Source organism: Salvelinus fontinalis, chromosome 14 (assembly GCF_029448725.1).
Source record: "Salvelinus fontinalis isolate EN_2023a chromosome 14, ASM2944872v1, whole genome shotgun sequence".
NCBI classification, from domain to species: Eukaryota; Metazoa; Chordata; class Actinopteri; order Salmoniformes; family Salmonidae; genus Salvelinus; species Salvelinus fontinalis.
Genome location: NC_074678.1, coordinates 23,426,007 through 23,438,964, shown reverse-complemented (window position 1 = coordinate 23,438,964; position 12,958 = coordinate 23,426,007). Strand labels below are relative to the sequence as shown.

At 44.6% G+C, this 12,958-nt stretch overlaps 1 protein-coding gene across 3 annotated transcripts in view; it reads right to left on the bottom strand.

Moving 5' to 3' along the window:
* Positions 1-378: 378 nt before the first annotated feature.
* The window catches only part of LOC129869638 (phospholipid phosphatase 3-like), a 39,447-nt gene continuing 26,867 nt past the window's right edge, over positions 379-12,958 (bottom strand). For all 3 annotated transcript variants that reach the window (XM_055944244.1, XM_055944243.1, XM_055944245.1), the window contains exons 5-7: positions 12,881-12,938; positions 8,623-8,799; positions 379-2,838 (exon numbers count right to left, since the gene is read on the bottom strand). In XM_055944244.1, the coding sequence (XP_055800219.1) occupies positions 2,710-2,838; positions 8,623-8,799; positions 12,881-12,938 (364 nt within the window). In that variant the 3' untranslated portion in view covers positions 379-2,709. The remainder of the gene's footprint in view (positions 2,839-8,622; positions 8,800-12,880; positions 12,939-12,958) is intronic.

The window sequence follows — 12,958 nt, the reverse complement described above, 5'->3', positions numbered from 1 at the left end:
AGTTAGATGTGCGTGGAATACTGAACTACTTTCGGTAACACGTCACTTAAAGTGTTGTTCAATCATGACATATCCATAACAGTGTTGTCAATATCTTACCACACTATGTCATAATGTTAAGAAATATATAGGTCATGACAGGCAAATATACTTTTTAAGTTGTTCCAGTTGACCTAAGCTTTTATAACATTCTGGTCAAGTTTTGAAACGTGTTATGACACTTAAAGATGCTCTTTAGACAGTGTTATGGAGTTGTTATGAACAACACTGTGTTACCCTATTACCCTGAGACCCTGAGACCCAGTTGAGACATGAAACTAACACTACAGATCATCAATATACTGTCAAATCATACAGTCAAGACAAGACTTCACACAGTTGTGTTCATAATGGGCTTTTTATTTAAAACCACATGCAGTAGAGCTAAGTACATTTAGCAGGACATTTTTTTTGCTAATATTTATTTTATACAAAACGAGACAATACAAAAATACTGATAGTGAATTTTAATAAACTTGTAGGTGTGTTTGTTTTCAACATGTATTAAAAACATACTATCACAAATCTACAATATTTTAGTTAACTAAATACAAAAATCTGTCAATCAATGCTTTTAAGCAGCACTTGGTAGATAACACAGGTTGTGGTTTCATAGTGGACAATAGCTAAACATAAGAAATAATATCTTACACAGTTAATTTTAGTGAACTATACATTATTTATATATTTATAAAATGAAAAGAAAAGTGTTTTCTTAAATGATAGGACGGACTAAACGTGATTAGAAAGTGGTGATGTTGAGAAGATGTCTTAGGCTCTGTCCAAAATGGCACCCTATTCCGTATCTAGTGCACTTATTTTAGCAAGAAGAGCATTCTACAGGGCAGGGTTTCCCAAACTCTGACCTGGGTGCACATTCTGTTTTTTGCCCTAGCACTACAGCTGATTCAAATAAATCAGAGCTAGATGATGAGTTGGTTATTTGAATCAGCTGTGTAGTGCTAGAGATAAAACCAGAACGTGCACCCAGGGGGGGCCCCAGGACCGAGTTTGGGAAACCCTGCTATAGGCAATAGTGGGCTACTTGAGATTTCCCCTAAGTAAACTGAACTGTAAAATAAAATGGCTGATGGGGATAGGTTAGTTAATTACATTACTGGACTAGCAATGAACATGTTAAAGATCCATCATAGCAGAAAATAAAAAGATTCAATCCATAGTTTAATAATATTCTCCAGACAGGGTCTCAGCCCTCCACCCCTGGCCCTCTCTAACACACACGTACACAAACACACGCAAACATAGTGGTACACACTCTTGGCACAGACAATGGTATGTGGGGGGGGTTCATACTACACACACTACTAGGGGGATGAATTAAAACACACACAGACACAGATACAATCACACTCACAAATACACAAGACATGCAAACCCTCACACATCACACACACACACAAAACAAACAGAGTGGACACACACACACACACACACAATGACACACAGGACACACACATACTGCCAATGAGTGATTGGGTGGGCCAGAGCCCCTCCCTGCCAGCGGAAAGAGCCCCTATCCCATAATAACGTGACAGCTTAGCTGTCAATCAACCCTACGTCCATGGCAACAGACCACACCTCCACCTATGCAGCTAATCAGATGGCAGCATGGCACAGCCACACCCCCACACCGAGTGACAGGTGGCTGAGAGATATTTACCTCCCCCTCCCTCCATTCTTCCCCACCTCCCCCAAACTAATATCCCTCCTTTACCCTCCATCGTTCATGAAACCCTCTTTCATCTCACCCCCCTCTTTCAGAAAGCATCATCTCAGGTTAGGCTACTCAAAGGGGCAGTTATAAGAGGCTTGTTGAGCTGACAACTAGACTATTCTAAACTTCTATACCTGGACTTAGAAGCTAGAGGTGGATTTCATTCAATTTTTATAAGGATCTTTTTTTGTCCTCATTTGGACTAATATTCCAAGAGTCCTTAAATGTGTCTGGTTCCTTCTGTTGTAGTAGTCAGTAGCTGGCATTGGACAAGTTAACTAGTTACAGGTTAACTTCAACCTTCTACGTAAGCATCAACAAGCATTCTTATAGCTGGTCCATCCGGTGGTGAGTGGTGATAATCGACAGTGAACTGGATTATAGTGCTGTAAGTTATTCTATTCTATATTGTTACTCATATACTAGATGTGTCATGTGCTATTGCAGTAATATAGTTCCTATTACTAAGGAAGTTGTTATCCTATGTCAAGGCCTCAGACAGAGACAGCTAATATGTCTGTCTTTTTCTCCTTCATTTATTCATTTATTATTCCCCCCCCCTTTGTGTGGATACAATGTGTTCGTTTCAACGGCTCTGCTCTGCACTGCTGTCTGTCTGTCTGTCTGTAACTTCTTGTCTTTTAGCTTTTGATTATTTTCTTTTTGCTCTAACTTGGGCTCAAATCAGAATAGTAGTAATAACAATAGTAGTAAAGAGTCTGGATAGTGGTTTCTGCAGGGCAGGACTCAAATAAAGCACTACTCCCTAAGTAGTGCACTACTTTGCACCAGCGGGTGCGATAAGTAGTGCACTATATAAGGAGCGGAGTGTGATTTGAGATGCGACCATAGTCTCTCTGGTCACTACATTCTACTGTCCAATGGGCGGTGAGAAGCGCTGTGATAGGCTCCTCGGTCAGGGGAAGGGGCCTGTCTCACACCATGTTGTGGTGGTTGTTCCGCTCGATGATGTCAGCAGGGGGGAGGAGCTCCTTCTTGATGGGGGAGGGAGGGGGCGAGGCAGGCTTCTCCTGCGGTTTGAACAGGTCCGATACATAGAACACCTGGATGGGGGAGAAAGAAATGTTAAAGTACTATACCTACACATAATAAGCAGCTAGAGTGAGTAATTTGACCAGAGGAAATTACTGACTATGGCTCACAGTAAACACAACCCTACATCATCATCACTATCATCATCATTATTAGGACTAGAACAAAGGGAGCCAGGCTTAAGATGGGTCTCCTTTACTCACCCCTTTCCTCAGCCCTCTTTCCAACCTCTTCCTCCCACTGTCTCCCCCTGTCTCCCCCTCATGTAATGACCTCACTGTACCCTAGCGTGGGACTTGAGAGGCAGAGGGAGGAAGAGAAACCGAATGCCAGCCTCATCCTGAGGTCATCGCTATCTCCTCTCTCTTCAGTCCTCTGCTCCCTCCCCCTCACTCCACCCTCTTCCTACTCCTGAGTCTCCCGAGAGGGAAGGAAGAGATATGGGACTCCTGATGACATCATTGGCCAAACAGGAAAGCGGGCAGGAAGTGGGCCTATGGAAAAGGCTCTTAGCAACAGCATAGTCTCTTCCACCCTCTCATTCTCTCTCTTATTCTTCCCCTCTCTCCTCTCCCTCTTCCCCCCTCCTTGTCTCCCCCTTCCTTCTCTCCTTCTCCCACGCATCCAAACAGGCTGAGCTGATGGGGATAGATATAGAGGTCATGGGACAGATTCCAGACAGCTTGCTGTCAGAGCATGACCTTTAACAACCTTTACTAATGACCTTTGACTGAGTCATGACATCATTATAGGGAGACCCAGTCAGCTCAATAAAACATAAAGATACTTCACTAGAACAACAGTCCCTGTGTGTGTCTGTGTGTGTCTGTATGCGTGCGCGAGTGAGTTCATGCATACAAATGTGAATTCATATATGTAGTGTGTCTGTAGCAGTGTTGTGAGCAGAGTGGTGAATGCTATCGAACAGTATTTCTGACCACTACAGTTAAAGATGTGGGCAGCATTCCAAACTGCTGTTCTCACAAGGACATAGGCATCCAATCAGAGCAGGCCTTGTCCACCTGCTGACCACCTCTGACCTCTAACCCCTGGCTGGCTGAGGCCTCATCACAGCACGAGGCTTCCTGTGCACACACACACACAAGCACGCACGCACGCACACAAACACACCACCTCCCAGCATATTGTGTAAGATATGCAGACTCAGCAACATACACCAGGGGAGGGAGGACTGTGCGCTCCTTAATGTGGACCTACTGGAAACATGCCAGTGGAACATTTAAAGGGGGGATACTGTCTCAGGGAAGTCCTCCCTTCATCAGATCCATCACTGAGTACAGCCTGGGACAGGTATGTATTTTCCCTACAGAGATTGCCATCATACTACAGTTTTTAATAACACTACCAGTCATGTTTAGAGTCCTCTGTCACACCATGTGACTCATGAATACACTGAGTCAGACAGGACATTACATCGTGATATGGCAGGAAGTAGGTGAGCGTGCCTTAACCTAACAGGCACGGCTCGACCTGTGGCTACTGGTGTACAGAGAACACAGTGCCCCACACAAACTACCTGCCCTCCAGGACACCTACAGCACCCGATGTCACAGGAAGGCCAAAAAGATTATCAAGGACAACAACCACCCGAGCCACTGCCTGTTCACCCCACTATCATCCAGAAGGTGAGGTCAGTACAGGTGCATCAAAGCTGGGACAGAGAGACTGGAAAACACTTTCTATTTCAAGGCCATCAGACTGTTAAACAGCCATCACCAGCACAGAGAGGCTGCTGCCTACATACAGACTTGAAATCATTGGCCACTTTAATAAATGGATCACAAGTCACTTTAATAATGGCACTTTAAGAATGTTTACATATCTTGCATTACCCATCTCATACGTATTACTGCATTTTATACCATCTATTGCATCTTGCCTTTGCCGCTCTATCATTGCTCATCCATATAAACTCAGCAAAAAAATAAACGCCCTCTCAGTGTCAACTGCGTTTATTTTCAGAGAACTTAACATGTGTAAATATTTGTATGAACATAACAAGGTTTAACAACTGAGACATGAACTGAACAGGTTCCACAGACATGTGACTAACAGAAATGGAATAATGTGTCCCTGAACAAATGGGGGGTCAAAATCAAAAGTAACAGTCGGTATCTGGTGTGGCCACCAGCTGCACTAAGTACTGCAGTGCATCTCCTCCTCATGGACTGCACCATATTTGCCACTTCTTGCTGTGAGGTTTTACCCCACTCTTCCACCAAGGCACCTGCAAGTTCCCGGACATTTCTGGGGGGAATGGCCCTAGCCCTCACCCTCCGATCCAACAGGTCCCAAACATGCTCAATGGGATTGAAATCCGGGCTCTTCGCTGGCCATGGCAGAACACTGACATTCCTGTCTTGCAGGAAATCATGCACAGAACGAGCAGTATGGCTGGTGGCATTATCATGCTGGAGAGTCATGTCAGGATGAGCCTGCAGGAAGGGTAACACATGAGGGAGGAGGATGTCTTCCCTGTAACGCACAGCGTTGAGATTGCCTGCAATGACAACAAGCTCAGTCCGATGATGCTGTGACACACCGCCCCAGACCATGATGGACCCTCCACCTCCAAATCGATCCCACTCCAGAGTACAGGCCTTGGTGTAACGCTCATTCCTTCGACGATAAACGCGAATCCGACCATCACCCAAGGTGCGACAAAACTTTGACTCGTCAGTGTAGAGCAGTTTTTGCCAGTCGTGTCTGATCCAGCGACGGTGTGTTTGTGCCCATCGGTGACGTTGTTGCCGGTGATGTCTGGTGAGGACCTGCCTTACAACAGTCCAGCCTCTCTCAGCCTATTGCGGACAGTCTGAGCACTGATGGAGGGATTGTGCGTTCCTGGTGTAACTCGGGCAGTTGTTGTTGCCATCCTGTACCTGTCCCGCAGGTGTGATGTTCGGATGTACTGATCCTGTGCAGGTGTTGTTACACGTGGCCTGTCACTGCGAGAACAATCAGCTGTCTGTCCTGTCTCCCTGTTGCTTCTTCTTAGGCGTCTCACAGTACGGATGTTGCAATTTATTGCCCTGGCCACATCTGTAGTCCTCATGCCTCCTTGCAGCATGCCTAAGGCACGTTCACACAAATGAGCAGGGACCCTGGGCATCTTTCTTTTGGTGTTTTCAGAGTCAGTAGAAAGGCCTCTTTAGTGTCCTAAGTTTTCATAACTGTGACCTTAATTGCCTACCGTCTGTAAGCTGTTAGTGTCTTAATGATCGTTCCACAGGTGCATGTTCATTAATTGTTTATGGTTCATTGAACAATCATGGGAAACAGTGTTTAAACCCTTTACAATGAAGATCTGTGAAGTTATTTGGATTATTATCATGTAGTGAGCTGCATAAGTGTTGATCTTCACTTTCTGGAGGATCGAGTTTTGAAATCAGTGGAATTAGAGTATGATAGCTAAATAGATGGAGAAAACACCTGTCTACAGATTACATCTTCAAACTAAGGCCAACCGTGGCACGGCATCCATGACAGGGAGACTCATCCATCATGCATGTTGATGTATACAGGTAAGACAGCTAGCTACATTTTCAGATCTTACACGTTTCTCATTTTGACAGAAAGTGGATTTATTTCAAGCTAAAGTGTACTGTTAGCTAGCTTAGCTGGCTGGCTCCCTAGCTAACGTTACGTGTATGACGTTATTATTCGTATCCCAGAACCGTTTTCTTTGTTAGTTAGAGCCTAATGTTAGCTAGCTAACATTGCACCTGGTTGGTTAGCTCCCAGCAGATTCATACAGGGTAGTAATGACATGATTTGACACTATGTTCATTGTTCAAAAATGAGTTTACAAGTTTATCAACTTTCAAAACAGAATTACTTTCCCATTGTTACTCAAAAATGCAGTGTATGATATACCATTTTGTAGCTCTGAGTCTCTACTTTTATCCAATGTAAAAAACGAAATTTCGAATTTTGCTACATTAGACCGAATCCAGGTGGTGAGTCGCATTTTCTTAAGTTACAGCCTTATTTTAAAATTTATGAAATTGTTTTTTTCCCCTCAGCAAGCTACACACAATACCTTATAAATACAAAGTTTTAGAAATGTTTGCTAATTTATTAAAAATAAAAACTGAAATATCACATTTACATAAGGATTCAGACCCTTCACTTAGTACTTTGTTGAAGCACCTTTGGCAGTAATTACAGTTGTGAGTCTTCTTGGGTATGACGCTACAAGCTTGGCACACCTGTATTTTGGGGAGTTTCTCCCATTCTTCTCTGCTGATCCTCTCAAGCTCTGTCAAGTTGGAAGGGGAGCGTTGCTGCACAGCTATTTTCAGGTCTCTCCAGAGATGTTCGATTGGGTTCAAATCCGGGCTCTGGCTGGGCCACTCAAGGACATTCAGAGACTTATCCCAAAGCCACTCCTGCGTTGTCTTGGCTGTGTGCTTAGGGTTGTTGTCCTGTTGGAAGATGAACCTTAGCCCCAGTCTGAGGTCCTGAGCGCTCTGGAGCAGGTTTTCATCAAGAATCTCTCTGTACTTTGTTCTGTTCATCTTTGCCTCGATCCTGACTAGTCTCCCAGTCCCTGCCACTGAAAAACACCCACACAGCATGATGCTTCCTCCACCATGCTTCACAGGGATGGTGTCAGGTTTCCTCCAGACGTGACGCTTGCCATTCAGGCCAAATAATTCAATCTTGGTTTCATCAGACCAGAGAATCTTGTTTCTCATGGTCTGAGAGTCTATGTGCCTTTTGGCAAACTCCAAAGCGGGCCGTCATGTGCCTTTTACTGAGGAGTGGCTTCCATTGGTTGAGTGCTGCAGAGATGGTTGTCCTTCTGGAAGGTTCTCCCTTCTCCACAGAGGAACTCTGGAGGTCTGTCAGACAGAACATTGGGTTCTTGGTTACCTCCCTGACCAAAGCCATTCTCTCCCAATTGCTCAGTTTGGCCAGATGGCCAGCTCTAGGAAGAGTCTTGGTGGTTCCAAACTTCTTCCATTTAAGAATGATGGAGGCCACTGTGTTCTTGGGGACCTTCAATGCTGCAGAAATGTTTGGTACCCTTCCCCAGATCTGTGCCTCGACACAATCCTGTCTCGGAGCTCTACGGACAATTCCTTTGAACTCATGGTTTTGTTTTTACTCTGACATGCACTGTCAACTGTGGGATTTTATATAGACAGGTGTGTGCCTTTCCAAATCATTTCCAATCAATTGAATTTACTACAGTTGGACTCCAATCAAGTTGTATAAACATCTCAAGGATGATGCACCTGAGCTCAATATCGAGTCTCATAGCAAAGGGTCTGAATGTTTATGTAAATGTATTTCTGTTTTTAATTTTTAATAAATTAGCAAAACCATCTAAAAACCTGTTTTCGTTTTGTCATTATGTGGTATTGTGTGTAGATTGATGATGACTTTTATTGAATTAATCAATTTTAGAATCAGGCTGTAACGTAACAAAATGTGGAAAAAGTCAAGAGGTCTGAACACTTTCCGAAGGCACTGTATAAATATATATAGAACTGCAATACGGCTTGGTTTTCAACTCTCAACAGTTTCTAGTGTCTATCAAGAATGGTCCACCAGCCAAAGGACATCTAGCCAACTTGACACTGTGGGAAGCATTGGAGGCAACATGGGCCAGCATCCCTGTGAAACGCTTTCGACACCTTGTAAAGTCCATGCCCTGACAAATTAAGGCTGTTCTGCGGGCAAAAGGGGGGAGGGTTGCAACTCAATATTAGGAAGGTGTTCTTAATGTTTGTACACTCAGTGTGTGTGTGTGTGTGTGTACTCACTATGCAGTAGGCCACCAGGGCGCCCTGTACAAAGCCGGCCAGTACGTCTGTGGGGTGGTGCTTGTGGTCGGAGACGCGTGATAGGCCGGTGTAGAATGCCATCATCAGCAGCGTGAATTGGAGGAGGGGGCGGAGCAAACGGGCACCTCGCCAGGTGAACCTGGACTGGAGATAAAACTGATGGAGGGATGGAAAGAGGGAGAAAGAGAGAGAAAAAGGGATTATTATTTTAATGCATGACCACTGAAAGACATTGAGCAGTAGGTGTTTGATCTTACACAGACAGATTTATAGTAAACATCTGAAGCCGATATGTAGATCTGTATACCATCAGGAGAAATTCCTTTGTAAAAGTGAATAAGTGTGAACTATATTGTGGGATATTACTGAGATGAGTGTCTTTAGGAAGTAGTATGACAGATGACAGGGACTGTGTTCTCCTCTCCTCTCCTCTACTCTCATCTCCTCTCCTCTCCTCTCCTCTCCTCTCCTCTCTTCACTTCTCCTTCCTTCCCTCTCTTCTCTTCTCCTCCCATCTCCTCTCCTCTCCTCTCCTCTCCTCTCCTCTCTTCACTTCTCCCCTCTTCTCTCCTCTTCACCTCCCCTCTCACTCCATGTTACAAACACCTATAAATGTACTGTATGTAAGACTGAGTGTGTATTATTCCTGTTCCGATCACATAGACCAGACTGTGGTTCTGATAAATGTTCCCCCTTCAGCTGTAAAAAACCCCATGACCACTGACTAAACCCAACAGAAACGCACACACACTCCTGTCCATGTTCAACACCCGTTCAGAGTGAACTCTCTCCCCCCATTAGAATAAACAGCAGACAAGCGGATGTGCCCTCTGATTCAGTCAGCTTAGCTGGGTTCTATTTTACACCAAAGCACAACCAAAACAGGAATGCAAACGGCCAAGGCCATTCTCAATCACACACACCCAAAGTGAGTTCAGGCCTGGACCTTTGGACTTCCTGTGTTTCTTCATCTCCCCTCAGACTCAGACCTGTACTTCCTGCTTCATATGGCCAGAGACTGGGTGGGGCAGTCTCCGGCAAGGTCTCCCTCACTCCCTTCCTCACCCCCTCTCTCACCTCTCCACTCAATTCAATTCAAGGGGCTTTATTGGCATGGGAAACATATGTTAACATTACCAAAGCAAGTGAGGTAGATAATATACAAAAGTGAAATAAACAATAAAAAATTAACAGTAAACATTACACTCACAGAAGTTCCAAAAGAATAAAGACATTACAAATGTCATATTATGTATATATACAGTGTTGTAACGATGTACAAATGGTTAAAGTACAAAAGGGAAAGTAAATAAGCATAACTATGGGTTATATTTACAATGGTGTCTGTTCTTCACTGGTTGACCTTTTCTTGTGGCAACAGGTCACAAATCTTGCTGCTGTGATGGCACACTGTGGTATTTCACCAAGTAGATATGGGAGTTTATCAAAATCTGGCTTGTTTTCTAATTCTACTCTCACCAAGTTCCACTCTCACCAAGTCCTAATTAGCTGACCTAACAATACCCCAGTCAAACCCCCCTCCTCCACATAAGGCTGTACAATTCCCAGCGGAAGGTATGGAGTAGGTTGACTGGCTCTTCCTGGAAGACAAGCGCATCATCATTGTTGCTCATCATTGTTGTCTTCGAGCAAGGAGAGGAAGGTACCCTCCCATCCCTCTCTCCCATACTCTTTCTCTTTCTCTCAGGGATGTTTATAGTTCGGGGGGGAGGGTAAGGTGAAGGAGGGAAAAGGTATAGAGCTACTAGCTGTTGTTCCAGTCCTGGTCCTATAGAGCTACTGGCTGCTGTTCCAGTCCTGGTCCTATAGAGCTACTGGCTGTTGTTCCAGTCCTTGTCCTATAGAGCTACTGGCTGTTGTTCCAGTCCTTGTCCTATAGAGCGACTGGCTGTTGTTCCAGTCCTGGTCCTATAGAGCTACTGGCTGTTGTTCCAGTCCTGGTCCTATAGAGCTACTGGCTGTTGTTCCAGTCCTGGTCCTATAGAGCTACTGGCTGTAGTTCCAGTCCTGGTCCTATAGAGCTACTGGCTGTTGTTCCAGTCCTGGTCCTATAGAGCTACTGGCTGTAGTTCCAGTCCTGGTCTTACTCACACTACAGCCAGTAGAACTGCATGAGAGAAATGTTCTTACCACAGACTGAGGAATGTCTCACTAACACTCATCCATCAGAAGACTATTGTGTTTCTGCCCTGAGAAAAACTGCTATAAAAAAAACACAAAAGATTTTTTCTAAACTCCATGAATGACTGAGAAGACATGAAGCCACAGTTTAGTGGTTTCTTACAGAAGAATTCTACTCAAGAAGAGAGACTGCTTTCTCTGACTCTCTGACTCACTTAATCACTCTGGGACAGATATAAAAGACAACTAGGAAATAGAGAGAGATAAAGAGATGTCCTACCATCATTCCACACCACAGCAGAATGTCTGTAATATCGTTGTTTACTAACCCTCAATTATAAAAACAGGATCCCTGGGGTGTGTGTTGATGTGTGTGTCGCTGTCTGTGTGAATACTGTACAAACTGCCTAGTCAGTTTATATTCCCTAGGAAAGTTGGCTCTTATCTCCTCCCTCTCTTCTTGCTCTCTCTGTGACTTCACCACTATATCCACCTCCCAGACAACGTGTTTGTGGTTTGAATGTCAAGCCTGCGGTCTGGAGGCACACCTCTCTTCTTCCATCCCTCCTCTCTTTAACACTCCCTCTCACCATTCTAACAAAGAGGCTGTCAGAGAGAGGCAGGGAAATACCCAGTACTCACCACAAAATACTGCACAATACTCCAGGAAGCATAGGCCAACAGTACACACCCAAAAGTTTGACAACCCACCCAGCTCAGCCAAGCTCAGCCTATCCAAGCCCAAAACACTGAGCATAGTTGTGGAAATATCTGCAGACTTAATAGAGTGGAAGAGGAGATGGGGGGATAAAGAGGGGAGGTAGAGACAAAGAAAGAGAAGGGGGGCCTGGGGGGTCAGTGTATGTAATTAGTGTGTTGGAAGCATGGAGGCCCGCTGGGGTACGAAGACAGACCAAGAAACCACAACAGGTGGAGATAGGCAGAGACAGAGAAAGAGAGGAGAGAGAAGGAGAGAGAGAAGGACAGAGGAAGTGTGTTCAGCTGTTAAGAGGAAAACAGGTGGAGTACATCCATCCCTCTAGGGAGAGGAGGAAAGAAAATAACTCTTCAGAGTGTCTGATTAAACTATGAGCAGGAGGGAGGGAGGGAGGGAGGGATGGAGGGAGGGAGGGAGGGAGGGAGGGAGGGAGGGAGGGAGGGGGGGAGGGAGGGAGGGGTTAGTGGGGGAGTCGGGATGATGAGGGGATAGAGGGGAACAAAGATCTTTTTCATCAGGCAGATGAATCCTGCAGCTCATTAACCCTTTACACTCGTGGGAACAGGAGGGCATCATTTCAAAGCTTGTTCTATAGCAAACATGACTAGCTAAGTTCTAAAATATGATCTTACAGTGTTAGGTTTTCACAAGACAATTCAGGGAAACAGATGATCATTTTGGTGCGAATAGAAAGGAGTCATGAGTGAATTCAGGTGTCTGCCGCGTCAAATATTCTTCACAATAGACAAACATAGGCTCATTCTGTTCAGGACAACCCAGGGAATGACACCATGTCATAACTGAACATCAAACATAGTGATCATAAACATTGATACTGTATATGAAATTAATTTTATGACATGGAAATGTGAAGGGCACATTTGGACTCAAAGCGGTATTTATTATAATCATTGTCTCATCTTTCAAAATACATTGAGTCCTCTTAATTTACAGCATTTACCTTTTAAAGCTGCCCAATTAGCTAGAGGAATAGAGGAAACTTCTTGTCGCGTCCAGTGCTAAAGTTCAGAACTGCCAGTCAAAACCCATACAGAGCTGTGAAGCGCAGGACCTGAGGTCTGACGCCATGTTTTACTATACAGCCACTGCGTTCCAATTAAGTCAGTGCCAAAATCTGCCATTTTCAACCCATATACAGGTATGAGTGTGAAGGGCTACACCTACTTCCCATGATGCCCTCTGTCATCTGCACCACTCCATTGTTTCTGTGTACCACAGTGTGTGTGTGTGTGTGTGTGTGTGTGTGTGTGTGTGTGTGTGTGTGTGTGTGTGTGTGTGTGTGTGTGTGTGTGTGTGTGTGTGTGTGTGTGTGTGTGTGTGTGTGTGTGTGTGTGTGTGTGTGTGTGTGTTACTCACAGCCAGGTAGAGCATAGTAAACATGGAGAAGGAGGCATGTCCTGAGAAGAAGGATTTCCTGGTAAAACAAACAAGCAA